Here is a 19,089-nt window from a genome sequence, read left to right as displayed (position 1 = left end):
GAGCTCGGCCGGCCGCAGCCCCGGCCAAAGCTCTCGCTCCACCTTGGGGGATTTGCTCCAGGAGCAGAGCCAAAGGAGGACGGGCAGGGTGTGGGGTGCTGAGAGCCGCTTCCCCTCCCCATGTCCCATCCCATTACGCTGGGCCAGCTGTGAGCACCGGGAGGGGTGGGGGCCGTGGGAAGGATGCGCGCAGCCCGGGCACCCCGGGGCCCCTCCGCCTTCCCCGCAGCCATGTGGCAGAGCAGCGAGCACACGGCCTGAAGTTTCAGCTGGTTTTAATACTGTCAGTGACACCCCAGCAGGGCCACCCCCAGACCGGCCAGGTCCCCTCGGTGCTTTCCGAAGCCAGCCCGGCCCCGCAGCCGCTTCCCGGCCCAGCACACGGGGACAGCGTCGCCACCAGTGCTGCCCACAGGGACACGGTCCCAAAGTGCCCCCAGCCACGCTCCTGCCTGGCAGTGCCAGCCCTCGCCTCTCTCCTCCTGCCATTCCCGGCTGCTCCGGCATCGAGAGGCTCCCCGCCAGCACACGAAGGGAAAAATCAGGTTACAAAAAGGGTCAGGGATGGGGCTGTCTGCCCGCTGCACTTGGGTTGTTCAGCCAGCGCCTGCTGCTGCTCCTCCTGGCACCCCGTGGCCACAGCCCAGCTCCTCGACCCACTGCGTGGCTCTGGGGGCGTGGGACCTGCAGCCCCCCCAGTAAGAGGGGACGGTGGCACTGCTGAAGGTTTAGAGGAGGCTGGAGCTGGCACCCTGGGACTGCGATCAAAGGGGAGAGAAAATTCCCAAGAACTTCCCCCGTTAGGAGGGCAGGGTGCCCCCACCACCCGCAGACCCCTGGGTTTGCTCCCTTGGAGAAAAACAGCCTCGCTGGGGGCCGGGGAGGGCTCTCGGCTGCCAAAAAGCCAGAGCCAGGGGCAGAGCTGCCGGCGAAGGAGACGCGGCACTTTGTGATAGGAGCAGCCTCTCCCCCCTCTCATCACTCCCCTCGCACTATGCGGCACTGACACCGCCGGCAAGGGGACTCGGGGCCTTGCAAAAGGGACAGGGGACCCAGCTGAGGGGTTGCAGCCCCTGCGTGCAGCTGTGCAGGGAGCAGGAGGGGCGGCGGGGGCTGGTTTGGGTCCCTCCAAAAACAGCCAAGCCCTGAGCTCTGGCGCGGCGCTGCTGCTGGCTGGAGCCTCGCTGCTGGAAGCAGAAGCAAAAAGGGGCAGAGAAGTTGGCTCCGGGGTTGGCGGGGGTCCTACAGCCAAGCCCTGGTCGCAGAAGGGGCCCTCGTTCCCAGCTCACGGGGCGAAAGAGCAGGGCCCATCCCCACATCCCACCCGCGACAGGCCCGTAAAGTGCAGTGCCGCAGCCCCAGCCCCATCCAGCCAGGGCAAAAAGGCAGCGCCTCCGAATTTGGGGGAAGGACGGGGGAGAGGGAGGCTTGAGGTTTGGAGCGGGAGGTGCGCGGGGGCGGGCAGGGCAGGGCAGCCCCCTCTGGTTGCTCTGCCCCGGCCCCTACTCGTCGCAGCCCAGCAGCTCGAGGCGCAGCGTGATGCGGTTGTGCCAGGCCACGGGCAGGACGCGCACGAAGCGGGCGTAGAAGGGCACGTCGAAGACGTTCTTCTTGTGCGAGTAGTTGTCGCTGTTGCCGTGGAAGATCTGGGAGGGGAAAAGGTGGAGGTGAGCACCCCGTCGGCGGCCCGAATCTCCCCCCGTGCCACCCCGCCCCACCCCGAGGTGTCCCCGAGCCCCCGGAGCTCGCCGCCCCTCACCTTGGTGCTGTTGGTCTGGCTGTCCCGGTACAGGGTCCAGGAGGTGCCGTTGTCACTGTAGGCCACTTTGTAGGCTGCCACGTACTGGATGTGGCCAAAGTCGCGGGCGCCTTGCGTGATGATGCCCGTCACCTTCTTGGGATCCCCGAGGTCGATCTGGCACAGAGAGGTCGGGTCGGGTTGGGCACCTCAGCGGGGTTGGCACAGCCCTGCCGGGGCAGCAGCGCTCCCACCCAGGGCATCCTACACATCCCAGGGGTCCAGAGCACAGAAAGCACCACTCAACCCCTTCCCCGGTGGCAGAGCAGCTCAGAAAACGCTGTCGTGACATAGCTGAGCCCCCTCCGCACCGTTTGCTGAAAAGGTCGGGGTGGGAAGGATGGCAAAGCTCTCCAGGCAAAAAAAATAAAGAAAGAAGCCCCAGTGGAGATGCATTTCCAGCAGAAGGAGATTCTGGCTGGGGAAACACGCAGCTCGCTGCGGTCTGACATTTGGGCTGAGTGAGATGGTTCCTGGCTGGCGCAGCGTGGGGCAACGCAGCAAAGGAGCTGAAAGCCTCCTGAATTTAGCTCCTATTTTATGTTCCTTCAGGCCAGTACCAGCCACACGTACCTGTGTATTTATATATCCGAGTGTCAATGTAAATCTGCACGTACACAAACGCCCAGCCGTCAGTGTGGCAGCCCAGAGCTGCGTGTCACTGCGACCCCATCAGGAGGCATCCCCACCAGCTGCTTGATTTAGGGCCGAGGAGCAGCTGCTTTTAATCATTTCCCAAATAAAAGAAAAAGTGGGACAAATATCTAAACTGCTCTGTCCTATTATGTCACGGAATCATGTGAGAAGGATAAAAACAGCGGAGGAGAGGAAACCGAGAAGGAAATTTCAAAACTATTTGTTCCCATTCCAGGCTGGGAATGGAAACGCAGACCTGAGCTGTCCTGCACAACGGAAGGGAAGAGGAGCTGGGGCTGAGGAACCGGGGTCCGCAGCGGGGTCAGGGCTCTGGGGGGGTTACTTTGGGCCCCCCCCCAGCCATGGGGCAGAGCCTGGGGCAGGCAGACCCACCTGCAGCCACTCGGCCTGCCCGTTGTGCAGCGCCGTCCAGGCGTTGGTCTTGCCCGTCTTGTCCAGGCGGGCGTAGTGGGGGTGCCAGGTGAAGGCGTCGATCCCCCACGTCTTGAAGACGCTGGAGGCTGTGATCTGCTGGTCAGAGATCTGGTGGGATTTCATGCCCAGAGGCTCCGAGCAACCTGCCGTGTTGAAATACACTGTAACACAACGGTTTATGCAGGCGGTGAGAGGGAAAGAGTCCAAAGCACCACCAGCATCCCCACCGCAGCCGGCAGAGCCCCGCGGGGCCAGTGGGCACATCCCAGAGGCACGGAGAGCAGAGCTGGGCACGGGATGGCACCGGGGACACGGGACAGCACCAGGGACACGGGATGGCACCGGGGAGGTGCAGGGCTTGCAGCTCACCCACGCTCCCGGCCACAGCCAGGACGGTGTTTTCGGTGCCGAGCCATTCCCTGCCTCACAGTGCCTCCTGCTGCAGGGATGTGTGGACAGCCCCGCAGCACAGCCCGGCACGAGGATGGCTCAGCGCTGAATTCCCAGCTGGCACCGCACCCGGGTAGGGGCAGGATGAGGCCTCAGCCCCAGCCCAGCATGCTCGCCCCGCTCGGGGCTGTGCCAGGCACTGCCGAGGACGTGCAGCAGGGCAGGAATGTGGGGAGGAGAAGGGAGAGCCGAGGGCTCCGGCTAATCATCAGTCACGTTTCCCACAGGACTTTGATCTTCGGGAGCTTTTCAAGCTCTCCGGCAGGAAAAGCAGCCGGGTCAAGGATTGGATGGGGAACAATAAAAAAAAAAAATAAACGGCCGTGAGCTGGGACAGCTTGGGAAGGTGTTAGCAGCGTGAGAACGCAGCTCTGCCCGGCTGAGCTGATGGGATTAACAGCCCGCGCTCCCTAAAAGCTCCCGTGGGGATTTCCAGGCATCACGAGACAGCAGGAGAAAAACAAGCACTGGCTGGCCAAGTAGGGATGAGGACGGGTACGAGGGGGGACGCCCTGTCCTACGTCCCCTACAGCGACCACGGGGTCAGCCTGGCGAGGTGAGACGTCAGCAGTGGGTCCAAACTGACACCCCCCAGCCAGCCCTGTGGTCCCTGGGGAGGGGACAGCCCCAGCCCAGCACCCGGAGCCCACGCAGAGCCCCCTCCCCGTGGCACAGGGCAGGAATTTACCGTTCATCTCGCAGCCGATGAGCTCGAAGCGCAGCGTGCAGGCGCGGCGGCACACCACGGGGTAGATGCGGATGAACTGGGCCGTGATGGGAGGGTCCAGCATGTTGGTCTGCATGGTGCCATAGTCCACGTTCCCTTGGAAAACCTGGAAAAAAAGCAGGCGGAGGTGGGCATCCCAGCACCCCCCAAAAAGCCCTTGCCCGCCAGACGGACAGACCTCGGTGTCTGTCCCTGTGAACCAGGAGAACTCGAGCGATTCGATCGTGCCCCGAGGAGTGCAGGAGCTGGCAGCAGCCCCAGTGCTCTCAGCACCACCACGTGATGCCCCGTGCTTCGTGCGCACGGAGCTGCCCCCGCTCCCTGCAGCTGCGCTCCCCAAATCACCGCATCTGCTCCACAAGCAGAGGGGCGGCGTGCTGTCGGGTCACGCTTCCACGCTTTTTTTTTTTTTCCAGCATTGTGCAGATGAGATAAACTTTGCTTTGTTGAAAGCGAGGTAGATATTCCCAGCCTGTCCCCGGGTGCACAAAAAAAAACAGCCAGGAGGCATTTCCCCTAAAAAAGGGCTGCACTCAGTGCCTCCGGACCGAGATACGCGGTGGGCTCACGCTCAGCCCAGAGCCACGCAAGTTATTTGTGAGCACTTCCAGGCTGTGCCCACATCCTCTGGAGCACGTTAACTACAGAGATGTTATCTGAATGACCTGAATAAATCAGCCCTGCTTCTTCGGGCGTGCTCATTATGGTCAATTAAAGAGCTGGAGAGCACTCCCGAACTGCCCGGGGTCCCCAAACTGCCCAGGGTCCCCGATGTGGCTGTGACCCGGGTCGGGAGCACTCCCCGAGCTCAGGACAGGGCACACAGCCCCACCGCTCAGCCCACCTTGTCCGTGTCCAGCTTCTCGTCCTTGTAGAAGGTGAACTCCCTGCCGTCCAGGCTGTAGGCCACTTTGTAGGCACGGATGTACTCCGACTTGCCCACGCGGCGAGCGCCCTGCGTGACGATGCCGCTCAGCCTCATCTTCCTCAGCAGGTTGGCCTGGGGGCAGCGAGAGGGTGAATACAGCGGGGTGTGAGAGTTCTGCACCCACGGCACCACCCAGAAACACCTGGGCACCGTAGTTTCCTTGGTGCTAAAGCCTTGGTGCCCTGCATCCTCAGTCCCAGGTGTGGGCAGAGGAGGGGACGTCACCACGCCGGGTGCCCACGCGGTGTCCCGGGTGGCACCGTGCTCAACCCCAGCAGCAGCAGCTGACGGGGCTGCTCGCCGCTCCCCCCACGGGTACCTGGATCCAGGGGCTCTTGTCGTAATTGCTGGAGGTCCAGGCGTTGACGATGCCGTGGTTGTTGAGGCGGGCGAGCTCCGGCCCCCAGCGCTGGAGGCCGAGGAAGCCGTAGTGGACGGAGGAGGCCGAGAGCTGCGCGTCGGAGATGGCTCCTCCTTCCATGCCCAGGGGAACGGCGCAGCCTGGGGGCATGGAGAGGTGCCATACGTGACCAGGCAGCAGAACCAGGGGCTCGTCTGCCTCCTGTCTGGGGACAAGGGGTGCCGGGAACTTACGGACGTGGCAGGACCTCCCGAAGAAGGGAGAAGGGCACTTGCAGGTGTAGTCGCCGTCCAGGTCCAGGCAGGTGCCTCCGTTTTTGCAGGGCTGGGAGGAGCACTCGTTCTTGTCTAGGACAGAGAAGAGGCTCAGGAGGTGACCCCAAAACCAGCCCCAGGAAGAAAGGGGAGAGGTGTCTGCAGAGCAAGGCTCCCACAGACCTGCTGGCACAGGCTGGAGCTCTCCTCCAAGCCGTGTCCCTGCTGAGCTTTGGGGCAGCCCCCGTCACATCACCGGGGCCACCAGGTCCCCCTGGGAGCAGGACCAGGGGTGCCTGAGCTGCCACCTCCAGCCCCCCCGGCCCCCAGCCTGCTGTACTCACTGTTCTGGCAGTGCACCCCGTCATACCCCGCGGGGCACTTGCAGATGTAGTCGGTGAAGACGTCCCCTCGGTTTGGGACCAACTGGCACTCGCCGTTGTTGTGGCAAGGGTTAGGGTGGCAGGGGCCTGGGGAAGGGGAAAGGAGGTAAAAAGGAACGTTATATGGGCGCAGGGGGGGAAATAAGAGCATCCTCTGTGTTTTCCCAGCCAGAGGATGCAACAGGGCTGGAGGCACAGGGCCACGAGGAGGGCACGGTGCCAAGCTCCTGTGGGTGCCTGGTCCCCTGCACCTCACAGAGCCCCTGCGACGGGGACTCGGGTCCCTCCCTGAGCCCCACCTTTCTCTGTCTCGTTGCAGTCGATCCCCACGAAGCCTTCAGGGCAGATGCAGAAGAAGGGGGCCTCGTTGATGCCGGTCAGGCAGGTGCCCCCGTTCTGACAGTGGTTGACGTTGCAGAAGTCACCTGCCAGCAAAGCCACGTGTCACCGCGAGCCATCAGCAACAAAGCGCACGGAAAAAAAGTGGTTGGACAGAGCCCGAAGGTCAGCCCGGCGCCCAGGGAACGGGGCTGGTCACCCTGCTGGGTTTTGCTAACCAAAGTTAAGTATTTACAAACAAAAAAAATGATCGCAGGGGGAGCCACGTGCCTGAGCTCACAGCCGCTGGAGACAGGAGAGGAGGAAGCGCAGGGTGCCGCACGGCCTCGGGGAAATTCCTCCCACCCCTGATTTACCCTGCCCAAACAGCTGCGGGGTGGCAACGCTCTCCATAAACCTCGACGGGATTCCCACGGACCTGCCTGAAAACCTTGAGAGCCCCAAGCCAAGCACAGGCACTTTTTCAAGCGTGGCACGTTGCTCGGTGCCACACTTGAGACGGAGCAAAGCTGGAACCCAGGTGGAGACCCAGCAGTAACCCCCACTACCTGCGTGCCCCGGAGAAGGTGGAAGGTAACGAGCTGTGGGCTTGCTGCCTGGACCCACACGGAGCAGCAAGGCTCTCATTAGCCTAAGCTACTACTCAGAGAGCTCCTACTCATTAGCCTTTTAATAGCAGGGCTGCTCCGGGGTAATCCTATTCTTCCCCATGCTCAGCGACTGCAGGGGAGGCAGCAGCAGCAGCAGGAAGGCCAGGCAAGGCCCGGCGTCCCACGAGGGTTTCCAAAAGGATGCTGGAGCTCCCTTAGCCTCCCTCGGGAGGCAGAAAACCTTGGGCACCGGTTCAAGGCGCTGCTGCCCAGCCAGCTCTGCATGACCTCATGCTCCATCAATGCGCTGCCATGAGCTACGGCGCGGGAGGAGAGGGCTCCTGCACGGGCTGCTCCCCGGGGATGCCTTCGCCCCGCACTCCTCCGCAGGACCTGGGCACATCCAGCAGCCTCGTCCCAAGGATCCCCCGCGCACAGAGCTGCCTGTGTTGAGCAGCAGGAGCTGCTGCCTCCCACAGCACAGCCTGCCAGCGGACGTGTGCGCCCCGGCACCCTCGCGCACGCTGCTCCGCCGGGGGAGTTTCTGGGGTGGGACACTGCAGGAGAAAGAGAGAGCAGAGTAAAATTCTCTGCATATCTTCCCAGGGCTGGGATGGGATGGGAGGGGTACCGGTGCTGGATGTATACTTGATTTATTCCGAGGGAGTAGATTCTCTTTTATCCCCTCCCAGGAATAAATCCTCAGGTGGCGGGTGTCGCCAGCCAGCCCCTGGCCCAGCAGCAAGGCACGCCACGCCGCTCACATTTTCCAGTGCTGCAAAAAGTTTTGGATGCTCCTACTTTTTGGGGACGTTTCAGGGCCGGTGGAGGAGCGGGTCAGCATCTCCATCCTCCCCACACACAGATCTCTCGGGTCAAGGCCGGAGCTGTCCCGGGTTGGACAGCCAGGAACCAAGGCAACGAAGCTCAGGCACCGCTTTTGGAAATGTTTGCTTATGTGAGCCCACAGGCTGGCCGGAAGGCAAAAATAACATCCTCCGAAAACCGGCGGGGCTGGGGGGGGGTCAGGTCAGGGCTGCCTGGGGAGGGCCGAGCGGGCGCCCTCCTGCGCATGGGCTTCACTCCTCTACTCCCTGCTCACCCCCGTCCCTTTGGGGTCACCTTTTGGGGCCAACCTTTGGGGTCACCCTTTTGGGATCACCATTTCGGAGTCACCCTTTTGGGCTCACCCACCCCACGGTAACCCTTAGGGGTCACCCACTCCACGGTGACCCAGAAGGAGCTGCCTCTCCCCACGCCTCCCGGTGCCTTGCCGTGCCGTGCCGTGCCGGCCGCTCCCAGGGAAGCTGTTTACCCGCTTATCTCAGCCCCAAAGCACGGCACGGCCCAGCTCGGCTCGGCTTGGCAGCCAGGAGCGAGCCGCGGCCCCGAGCTCGTCCCACCCGGCCCCTGCGCTCCCGCGGGGGCTGCGCGCACCCCCGGCACCCCCGGCACTCACCGGCCACCACCAGCAGCAGCGAGAGCCCCAGCCCCAGCAGGAGCAGCGCTCGCCACCGCCTTGCTGGCTCCATGCTGCGTGCCGAGCCGTGCCGAGCCGAGCTGCTCCGCTCCTGCTCCGCTCCGCCGCGGGGCTCGGGGCGGGGAGTGGCTCGGGGTGGCCCCGCACGGCTCGGCACGGCTCGGCTCGGCCTCACGTGCTCCGCCGCCCGCCCCCGGGGTGGGACCGGCACGGCCCGGCACGGCCCCTCCGAGCCCTGCCGCCGCTGCCCACGGGGCCGGCTTCAAAGCTGGAGGTGGTTAATTAGTAAGCAGGAAGCGAGGCGCTAATGAGCGCGCTCGGGGTGTGCGCGCCGGGGGTGTGGGGGCGCGCTGATGGGGCAGGGGGGGCGCGTAGGGTGTGTAGGGGGCACACTCGGCACAGGGTGCACGCTCAGAGTGCATGGGGTGCACGCTCAGGGTGCATAAATGCACGCTCAGAGTGCTCAGGGTGCACGCTCAGTGCGTGGAGAGCACATTCAGGGTGCATGGATGCATGCTCAGAGTGCACGGGGTGCACACTCAGCACATGGATGCACACTCAGGGTGCATGGGGAGCACACTCAGTGCATGGGGAGCACGTTCAGCACAGTGTGCACACTCAGGGTGCATGGATGCACACTCAGGGTGCATGAAGAGCACACTCAGAGTGCACGGGGAGCACTCAGCACACGGGCTGCCCGCTCAGGCTACATTTTCTCTCCCTGGGTGGGCTTCTCCCTGGGTGCGCTCCCCCAGGGCACGTTGGAGCTCCGGGCGCACCCCACAGCACCACGCACACATCAGCCCGAGGAGCCCAGTTTCCTCCAGAGCAGCCTGCAGCCAGGCCGGGGACAGCCTCAGAGCACAGCACCACACGTCTGTTGGCTCAGCCACGAACAAGACCCTCTTTGAGCGTTGTCCAGCCCGCACCCCAGGGGAGGCCGTGCTGGAGAAGCCCAGCCGTGCTCTCCGGAGCTGGTGCCACGTGGGGAGCTCTGCCCTGGAAGGCAGGAACTGTGGGGCTCAAGCACGCTCAGGCTGAATTCATATTCAGTAGCAAACACTTCTGAAGAGGGTACAGGAAACCACACAGTAAAAATATGCAGGATCATTTGCCTCCGCACTGGAAATCTACTCCTACACCCCCTAACCATGAAGTTGACCTTATCTCCTCTTGCAAAACCCTCTGTTTTAGCATTAACTAATCTGCTGCAGATAGTCCTGCTGCTGCCCACCATTACATGTTGACTCTTCCCGAGTCTTGCTCCATTTCTGGCTCTGGCAGCACGGCAAGCTCAGCCGGCAGCGAGCTCAGCAGCCTGGACACGTGCCGTGCCCTTTGATCAGCCGTTCCAGCTCGTTTTCCATCCCCACTCCATCCCCATCCCTTGGACACAGCGGTGCCCATGCCTCCTGTGAGGTGCAGCCAAGCGCTGCCCCACGCACAGGGAGCTTGCCCACCCTCCTAAATAAACCCCTTGAACGTCTCCCCGGAGCACCGGGGCGTGAGGAAGGCAGGCAGCACGCACGTCTCTCACGGCCAAGCTCGGCGGTGGAATTTCCATCAGTTATTGATGGAAACGCCAGCGAGCGCTTCACCGTGACGAAAGGAAAAACAGCAGCTGGAAAGGAGAGAGTGGACAAGACACGGGGCTTGCTTTCGAATAACCCTTCAGCCTTAGGGTAATTACTGCTATTGTGTTCAGCGGAAAACAAGGTCGGGAGGGGAGCACGGGGCAAGATTCCCAGGCCCGGATGCAGGCAACTGGGCCAAGGGGGTTTGTTTTGCCTTCGGAGGGGTGACCGTCTGGATGTGTCCCAGAAGGAGCTCCAGAAAAACCAGCAGCCTGTCTAAAAATGGAAAGCGGAATGTTTTCCTCCTGGCCCCTGGGGCATAAACGCCGCTGTCCCTACTGACACGCATGGGAAAGGATATTAAAAACGGAGACGGGGGAGGCAGCCGGAGCTCTGCTCTCCGCGGGACCCCCCTGTCCCGGCAGCACCAGGGGCTCCTCGAAGGGGATGGAGGGATCCCAGAGAGGGCAGGGGGGCACCTGGGGCTGGAAAGGTGCCGTGCTGGAAGATCCTGGCTGTCGAAGGAGAGAGAAGCAACCTGTGAAGCCCAGGGAAGCGACGGGGAGCAGAGAGAGCCCCCCATGCGCTCACCACGCCCCAGCTGCGCACAGCCGCCAAGTTTTCGCAAGGGATGGCTCTACTTGAAAGAGTTTGGTAGGTCGAAGGTCAGGCGTAATTTCACTGCCTTCTGCAGGGACTATTTAGGCCTTGTTATAGCAGGATTTACCACTGGGCTTGGTTTCTTCTGCGTGGAGACCTTCCAAGCCGAGCAGCGCTGTAACTCTTTCTGAGCCACGCAGATAGCCAGTGCCCTGGGCCCCAGCGGCTGCGTGCTCCTGTGGTGCAATCCTCTTTATTTCCAAACTCAGCCAAAGTTGTTTCCCCTTGACAATCCCCGGCCTTCCCCTTGCTCAAGCGCCCAGCCAGCTCCCGGGCCATAAACCCCTCGGGTTTCGGCTGAGGGCTGATACATTTGCAGGGGTCACGCTGTTATCGCTGGGGTTTCGCACTCCTCCTCACCACCCCGTGCACAGGCAATCCCCTCTGACCCACGGGACCTTTCCCCCCCATCAGAGACCCTCCCCGTGTGGATCTTCGTGTGGGCAGACACCCTATTGTTTCAGCAATCCCTCCATAAAGCAGTTGAATGGTTTAGGTTTATCTGGGGAGCAGGGCAGTGTTACACCCGGGAGGGATTCCTGATGTGGTTTTCCTCCCTCGCCCCAGCACCGAGCTCAGCCCTTTCCTAGAGCAGCTCCGCGCAAAGTTGTGGCTCAGGCCACAGCATGGGTCCTGGGAAGCTTTCCTGCCCCGGGGGATGAAGCCTCTGCCCCTCCGAACAGCAGGGACAAGCAATCTGCAGCGCCGTCTCAGGGGATTAAGCCCCAGCCCTAATCCTAATCCTGCTAACCAGGATAACCCGGCGCTCGCTGCCAGCACCTCGAGCCTCCCGCAGCCCCGTCTGCCCCGACGTCGTCAGCACCCGCCTGGGTGCCAGCTCATGGTTTCCGATGGCTGCCGAGGACATCCACAGCCAGGCCAATCCCGACTTCTGGCTCGCCTCCTCTGTTTATTTTCTAGAAGAAGAAAAGCTTTCCAAATCCTCTGCCCTTTCCACGAAAAGGTCAGCGGTTTCTGTAAAGCGGGCTTTACAAGGATGCTAACGCTTAGGTACCGGGAATTTCAGGGCTCTCTGAAGAAACCTAGACACTGAACGTCCTCGGGGCATGGAGAGCTCTTCACAAATTCCCTTCGGGGTATGAAAAACCTCATGAGTTAAAAGGAAGGAGGCAAAGGGCAGCACCCCCCTCAGTTCTGCTCAGCTCCCACCGCTGATCGTGTCAGGGCTCAGATGAGATCCCCGCCAGTTTAACTCTGCTCTAACCTCCATAAACAAGATTAGACCCAGATTAGAGCCGGCGTGTCTGTGTAAGGTGCTTAAAATAAGCACCTTTATATAACCCCTTCTCCGAATTTGAGTGCTTTGCAGTCCTCCAGGATTTAGGCACGCTGTGTCCAACAGAGCCTTCATCTCCGGATGGGAAACCAATGGCTGGAGGAGCTGGGGGCGAGGACAGGCTCAATTATTTCCCCCATCCCAGAGGCACACCCCAGCCCTGCGTCCCTGCTCCGTGCCCGAGGGGCAGAGGCACCGAGGCCGTGCTGAACTGATGGAGCTGTGCCGCAACGTGCGATCGAAACCGCGCATCGACCGGCGGCGTGGGTGACCCCGATGCTGGGGGCACGCAGGCCGAGCTGTTTGCTCTTCCCCTGGAGCCCCCACCGAGCCCTGACACGAAAGGCTAAATCGCCTGCCCGATAAGATTATCGTCCCCGTGATAACCGGGGTTTTTGTGGCACGGCACAGCCCCGCCTGCCCCCTTGGTGCTCCAAGCCGGCGGCTGGGTGCACGCGCTCCCAGCGCACGCCTCCTCAGGGCCTTCCTCCCTTTCCTAGCAGCTTCCAGCCTGGCCCAGCTGCTAATGCCATATGAATATGTACCGGCCGGAATGAGGCCTAATGAGCCCTAACGAGCTTTGAACCCGTCCTACCGGCTGGTTGAGCCGGGCGCTGCTCATCAGGGCACGCTCCCCGCTCCCAGCCGTGAGCGGGCCTGGGCCTGGTTCCTTCCTGCAGCTGCCTTTGATCTCCTATCTTGGAGCATAATTAGGAGGTGGGGGCTCTGCCTCGCCCCCTGCCCTGCCTCCCACTCGCTCTGATCCCCCCGAAGAGCCGGGCAGGGTGAGATTTGCCATGGCTCCGGGCTTTTTCCATGGCTGTGGCAGCAGGAGAGCGCGGATCCCTGCCTCACACCCCAAACACGGGGCCTGCAGCCCAAATTGGCCCTCAGAGGCCACCCCGAGCCACCCGTGTCCCCGTGCCAGGGCATGACGGTGGCTCCTGGAGGAGCTCTGTGCCAGTGGGGAGCTCCTGAGGCCTGGCTTTGTGGGCTGCAGCCTCCAGGGCCACAGCAGAAAGCGCCGCGAGTGCCTGGCACCGAGGTCTGCACCCAGCAGAGCCGGCTTGGCTGCTCCATTCCTCCTCTCCCACAGCTCCTCCTCTTTTCAGAAGGAAACAAAAACAAACTCTGGGCCAGAAGTGGCTTTCCTGGAGGACACACGTGTGAGCGCCGACACAGGCTGCTGCTTGGTCCCGGTGTCCAAACCCCTTGTAGAGGATGCCCACAGCCAGCCCCGGGGTCAGCACGCACCCGAGGCACAGCCCAGCAGGCACCTCCCTACAGTTTTGGGTAGCAAACACACGTTTTTGTAGCACTGACAGCCTCCTTAGCAGGATGGAGAGTATCCTGAGAGGCAGGGGTGTACACCCAGCCCCTGGCTGCTTCTAAAAGCCCCTCCGGAGCACATTTCCTGGAGCTCAGCTTTGTCCCAGAGCCTCGTAAAGCCTCCCAGGCAGCGAGGCGTTTCCCCCTTCCTGCCCAGAGCTTTGCACTGATGTGTTTTTAAGACACCCGGCCTGTTAGTCATGCCCCACGCACCCTCCGCAACCATCCCTCCTTCTCCCTGGGAACTGCCACCGCACCACTGACCTCGGCCAGCCTCCAACGGGGCATTTACCGGGGCTCGGGGAACGCTGACACGCGTGGAGGTGGCAGCTGTGACACCGGGCAGTGCTCCAGCACCAAAACGGCTGCTCCACGCGTGTCCCATGCCACTGCCTCAGCCCCTGCAGGCACCAGGGCTGTCTTGCCCGGTCTTGCAGCTGCCTGCCAGCCCCTGCACAAACACGGCCCCGGCGAAGCAGCCGCCCTCGCCTCTCACCCGCCCTGCGCTTTGCTGGGCTCCAAGATCAGCCCCGATTGCTTTGGGAGGTTGGTTTTCTCCCAGAGAAATCTCCCATCTCACCTCCTGTTTTCTTTCTTCTACTTCTATTCTTTTTTTTTTTCTTTTTTTTTTCCATTCTCAGCTCCATCTTCTAATTTGTTCCCCGTTTTCTCACTCCTTCCCCCCACTCCTGTCTCAACCCCCTCCTTTCTTTTCCACACACCCTTTTTAACGCTTTTTCTCTTCTCCAACGTCCTCTTCTGCTTTCCCGTCTCCCAGCCTAACCCTCCTGTGCTGCTCCCTCTGCACGACAGCACAATCAGACCAGCAGTCAGCAGCCTCCAAAATGCAACCAGCTGCTGCCCGCAGGCCACATCCCTGGCACACAGCACAGCAAAAATTCCCCTTGCTGCATCCCACGGCCCTGAACCCACAAAGCCCTGTCCCGAGGAAAGCCACCCAGCATCATCTCCTGGGGGATAACCAAGAAGCCGGACGGGGCCGGTGTTTTAGGCTGGAAAAGCCTTCGGGGTTGTTGGTAACTGCGGCCAGCGCCTTGCTCTCCACCTCACCTCGCAGATTTGTACCTGCCCCAGGAAGGATGCTGAGCGGGGAGGGAGGAGGCCACCCATTCCCTGCAGCACAGCACCCTCTAGCCTCCGCTGGGGCCGCAGCTCGTTGCTGGTCCCAGGGAGCACCTCCAGCACCAGCGCTCAGCCAGGCGGCCTCCTGTGTGTCCCCACACATCCAGCCCTGGCGGCCCGAGCAGCGGTGACACAGAGGATTTCAGGGGAATTTGGTGGAAGATTTGGCTCCCCGCTGCCTCCAGACCCCCAACCCCTTCCTCCCTTGCTCCCCACCACTCCCACCTCCCCCCAAATGCCCCCTTCCTTTCTACACCTCCACAAAACAAAGCTCCTGCTCTTTGCACCCCAACACCACCCCCCTTTCCCCCAAAACACAACTGCAGCCTTGCTCTTTGTCCCCACCCTCCTCTGAACGCAGGCTGTGCTCCCCACCTCCCAGCCCAGCCCAGCCCCAGCCCCACTATTTTGGCACGAGGCCGTGCTTCCACCTCTGCTCGCTTTATTTATTTATTTATCTATTTATTTATTTATCTATTTATTTATTTATTTGTGTATTTGTGTATTTATTTCCATAAATACTGCTCACTAGGAAGAGGCTCTCGCCCACCCCCCAGGCAGTACAGAAGTGCAGGTTTTTTGTCAGGGACCGACAGTCCCACCGCTCGGTTCACGGAGCAGTTTGCAGGGCTGCAAACTCATTCAGCACTACTTCTATCGCAGCTTCTGCAGGGAAAGTATTTCACAAGCAGGCACTGAAAAAAAAAAAAAAAAAAAAAAAAAAAAAAAGAAAAGCGTGGCTTTAGCAGTCTCCCTGGCTGGCTTCCTGAGGCTGGATAATCATAGCCCTTCCAAACTCCAGCCTCAGGAACACGGCATGATGGCAAATGTCAGACAGACCACTCGGAGTTCAGCAGCAGACAAACAGCTTCCTTTCTTCGCTGTGACATCTTGGGAATGCTCCAGGAGCAGCTCACACATCTCCCTGGCTGTGCTGTGTTCATTTCTTCCCTCCTGCTCTCCTCCGGCAGCTCCCTTCCCAGCTCAATCGCCCTGCCCGCTACCTGCTGCTCAGGAGCTGCCTCCCCTGCGCACCAACACTCCTCTTCGTGCCTGCAGCTGTGCCTCAATTTGCCAAAATTTGTGCCAAAGGGGCAGAAACGGCTCCCAGCAAACAAAAAGCAGGATCGCAGCTGGCTCCTGTTGGGAACAGGTCTGCTCAGCTTGGCAGTTTTTGGCGCATTGATGGGGATTTCACCTCGCCAGGCTCCCTGGACAATTCAGGAGCGTTGTGGCACGGATTCAGCTGAGGGAGATACTGAAGGAGCCTTCCCCTGCAGGGCTGGGGCTGCCTGGGGAAGCAGGCAATATCTGAGTGCCACGGAGCACCCAGAAGCAGGAGGCAGACCCCGTACTCCCCCAGCACCCAGGAACTTGGTTCCCAAAGCCTCTTCCCCCAGCCAGCAGCTGTGGGGTAAAAGCAGTGAGCTGGCTGTCAGGAATTTGTGGACAGAACCGGCTGAGCACAGCCTGGTAAAACACTCAGCTCAGTGGCATTTCTCTTGGCCTAAAGAATTTGGGAACGCAGCAGCCTATCTGCTCTGAAATGGTCAGTCCCTGTGATAGCAGGCAGAGCCCTCTTGGTTTGGCAGAAAACCAGAAAAAAAGAGTCGGAAAGTTGCCTTCAGCCACAGGAAGGGACCAGGCACCTCTGCTCTACAGGGGATGAAAGGGTGGACAGCAGGAGCCCGGTAAGGCAGAGGTTAGTCACCAAGTTCTATAATTAGGAAATAAATAGCGTGCTAAATAAACCCAGAGCAGAAGCTTTTGAGGAGGGCGACAGAGCTGGAAGTTGGCAATGAGCAACCGAATGAGAATGTGATGGAAAAATACTGAGCAGGTGGGCCATGTGCCACCTCCACGGCTGGCTTGCATGATGCAGCCCTTCTCCCATCGCTGGCATTTGTCTCTTTACGTTGTCAGCTCCTCAGGACAGAAGGCCAGTCTATTTAGAGATCAGCAAAGTGCCCATTACGCTTTTAGACACCATTTTCAGAAAACACATAAGAGTCCAAAGAGCACTGTGCATCCAGCTCCGACAGGCTCTCAAGCGGCTGAGTGCTGCAGCCGCCGAGCCAGTACCTCGCAGGCGCTGCAGGGAAGGCAGAGAGGAAAAATCATTGCCTTTATTTCCATCTGTAAAGCTTTTCTGTGCTCACATGTCCCTGACAGGCACTTTGCTTACTTTCAGCTGGCAATCAAACCCTGTCATAAGAGATGTTTTCTCTTTTGCTCCTGCTGCACTGGTGGGGATCAACACCCCGATGTTTCCTCCAGCAGAGAGGTTTCCTAAGAGGTGCAAAGTCCCTGGGTGTCCTTCAGCACGGTGAGTTTGCTGACCAGGAGAAAAGCTGGGCCAACGGAAATGAAGCAGAAAAAGAGCCGGTTCCTTACGGCAGCAGCAGCCAAAAGAGAGAGGGATGCGAAGAATAAAACGTCACTGTCACCAAGGCGTTGCACTGTCACCAAGGTGTTGCACGGCACGGCTCAGCCTGGCCTTGCACTGTGCCAAGTTCTCTCAGCCTGGTGCCTTCCCAATTGCTGGGTTTTTAGAGGTAAAATTATGGTCAGTTTTTCCTCGGCCTTGCTGTACAGAGCTAAGCACCTGCCCAATGCACTAGGCAAAGCTCTGCTCTTCCCATGTCTACAGTTCCCAGCACATACATCTGGCTTTCTTTGCAGTACCCACACTAATCAGAGGAATCCTCCTGTCTCCGAAGCATTAGGATGCTGCTGGACACCCTCATCCCATTCCAGGGCAGGAACATCACACAAGCACCTGCTGGGCTGGAGCTGCCAAATGTCTCCCTACAAAGCAGGCAGGCTGGAAACGGAGCTCAGCTCTTCCCAGCACCCTGCCTTTAAGGGATGGGATAGTTCAGGCTCCTGCTCGGACGGCGTTTCCCCAGCGTGAGCTGTGCACTGCGAGCGACACAGGCTCCTGGCTGCGGGCCACATCCTGCACACGCTGCTCCCACAGCAGCCAGCAGCACCGTGGGGAGCATCGCGGGAGCAGCCCTGTACAAAAGGCCGCCCTATGTTTTACTTCTCTTTCTCAGCAAGTGGGCAGATAAGAGTTTTCTTCGCTGTGCTTTGTGGCGGCGTGCTGAAGAAAGCTCCCTGCTAATAGCCAGGCCAGAGAAATCCCCAACAGCCTCAAGGTATGACGGTAAAAGCCTTGCCTGGGGGCTCAGCACCGCTTCACTGCCTATTTCCCTGCAGTTTGCCCAGCCCACGGAGAGCAGACAAGGTATAACTAGAATTAATCGGACTGCAATTGCGTGTAATCAAACCCAAACATTCTTCAAATACTTGGTTAAGAGGCTGATACAGGAAGTTTATCTAATAAGCCTATCTTGCAGCTTGATCACAGGCATAGCTCGGCAGACCTCAGCCCAGCCAGGTTCACGCTGTGTTTAATTACCACCACGCACTCTGGGCATTTTTACGAGGTTCGTTAAAAGCTGAAGATAAGGAGCTCGGCTCCTGCTTGACCTCAAGGTGCGGGATCGCTCCTACAGCAGGGAGAAGAGGCCCTGAGGCGCTGCTGCTGTTCCTCTCCCACCTTTTTTCGGCTCAGCAGTCCCCGTGCTGCCCTTCCCCGCGCTCCCTCCTTCGCGGTGACTCAGTGCACGGCAGTTACTCATCCCTCCAGATACACAGCTCTCTGGAAAATGTGACTTGCGCCCTGAAAGCTTTCTCGACGTAGGAAGCTCCAACTGCCGGTAAACAGAGGGAGACAAGAGGACTGAAATCAGGGAAAGGATTTTTCCACCCGGTTACATAAAGTGACCAAACACATGGCGAGGAACAGCTGATGCTACTAGGACTGCAACGCGCTGCCCTTTTGGGACACGCTGAGAGGAGCGAGTTGATAAACAGCGCATTGCAGACATTTTTTTCGTTATTACTTGTTTTCCTTTTGTGCCTGACCCTGCAGGCTGGTTTTGGATGAGAGGATTTTGCTGTCGCCCGTCCCGCGGGAGGCAGCCAGACGGCTCCCCCGTGTCTCTGAGGGACCAGGAGCCCTCCTCGCCCCTCAGGGACACCTTGGGCACCCTGAGGTGAGCCCCTGGCCACGCACCGGCCTGGGGAAGCCGCAGCCACCAGTTTGGAAGCCCAACACGGAGCACATCACTGCACAGCCACCTCAGCGGAGGTGTGGGGAGCTGGGGCTGGGCTCTCCTCACAGATAACTCATGGTAGGGCTGAGGGAATGGCCTCGAGTTACACCAGGGGAGGTTCAGGCTGGAAATGAGGAGACATTTCTGTCAGAAAGAGCGGCCAGGCGCTGGGACGGGTTGTGCAGGGAGGTGGTGGCACTGTCCCTGGGGGTGTTGAAGGAGAGGTTGGATGTGGTGCTTGGGGACACGGCTTGGTGGTGACACTGGTGGTGGTGGGCAGCCGGACCAGGTGCCCTTGGAGGTCTCCACTGCCTCCAGCCCCAGCCCGGCCCCGCTCTGTCATGGCGGCGGCTCCCCACAGCCCCCCACAGCCCCCCACATCCCCATCACTCCCGCGGCCGCCCATCACGGCTTGACTGACGGCCCTCCCCACCAATGAACCCGCAGGTCTCCGCCCCTCCTCTCCTCACCCGCCCAATGGCAACCGAGCGGCTGCAGCTCCCGCCCCCTCCCCTCCGCCTCCACCAATGGGCGCGCGAGAAGCGGGGCGGCGCCGCCAATGGGAGGACGAGGGCGGTTGC

At 60.5% G+C, this 19,089-nt stretch overlaps 1 protein-coding gene across 2 annotated transcripts; it reads right to left on the bottom strand.

Annotated features, from left to right (window-relative positions):
- Positions 1–258: 258 nt before the first annotated feature.
- On the bottom strand, positions 259–8,501 carry MFGE8 (milk fat globule EGF and factor V/VIII domain containing). Of its 2 annotated transcripts, none has more exons than XM_032195247.1 (10): positions 8,361–8,501; positions 6,272–6,397; positions 5,934–6,059; positions 5,569–5,682; positions 5,294–5,475; positions 4,891–5,046; positions 4,008–4,152; positions 2,828–3,030; positions 1,760–1,915; positions 259–1,646 (listed from the first exon to the last, which is right to left on the bottom strand). In XM_032195247.1, the coding sequence occupies exons 1-10, from the start codon at positions 8,431–8,433 to the stop codon at positions 1,503–1,505; spliced, it is 1,425 nt and encodes a 474-aa protein (XP_032051138.1). In that variant the 5' UTR covers positions 8,434–8,501; the 3' UTR covers positions 259–1,502. The 2 variants fall into 2 exon arrangements, with proteins under 2 accessions (XP_032051138.1, XP_032051139.1); XM_032195248.1 differs by having other exon boundaries at positions 2,828–3,012.
- Between the last annotated feature and the right edge of the window lie 10,588 nt (positions 8,502–19,089).

The sequence above is a fragment of the Aythya fuligula genome, chromosome 11, assembly GCF_009819795.1.
Source record: "Aythya fuligula isolate bAytFul2 chromosome 11, bAytFul2.pri, whole genome shotgun sequence".
In the NCBI taxonomy this organism is placed as follows: domain Eukaryota; kingdom Metazoa; phylum Chordata; class Aves; order Anseriformes; family Anatidae; genus Aythya; species Aythya fuligula.
Note: the sequence above shows the minus strand (reverse complement) of the source record. Positions and strands in the feature narration are given on the sequence as shown.

Coding starts and splice junctions, on each gene's coding strand:
- MFGE8 (XM_032195247.1), bottom strand. CDS start 8,433: ATGGAGCCAGCAAGGCGGTGGCGAGCGCTGCTCCTGCTGGGGCTGGGG. Junction 5,476..5,568: donor CGGGAGGTCCTGCCACGTCC/GTAAGTTCCCGG, acceptor CCATGCCCCCAG/GCTGCGCCGTTCCCCTGGGC. Junction 5,047..5,293: donor ACAAGAGCCCCTGGATCCAG/GTACCCGTGGGG, acceptor CGCTGCCCCCAG/GCCAACCTGCTGAGGAAGAT.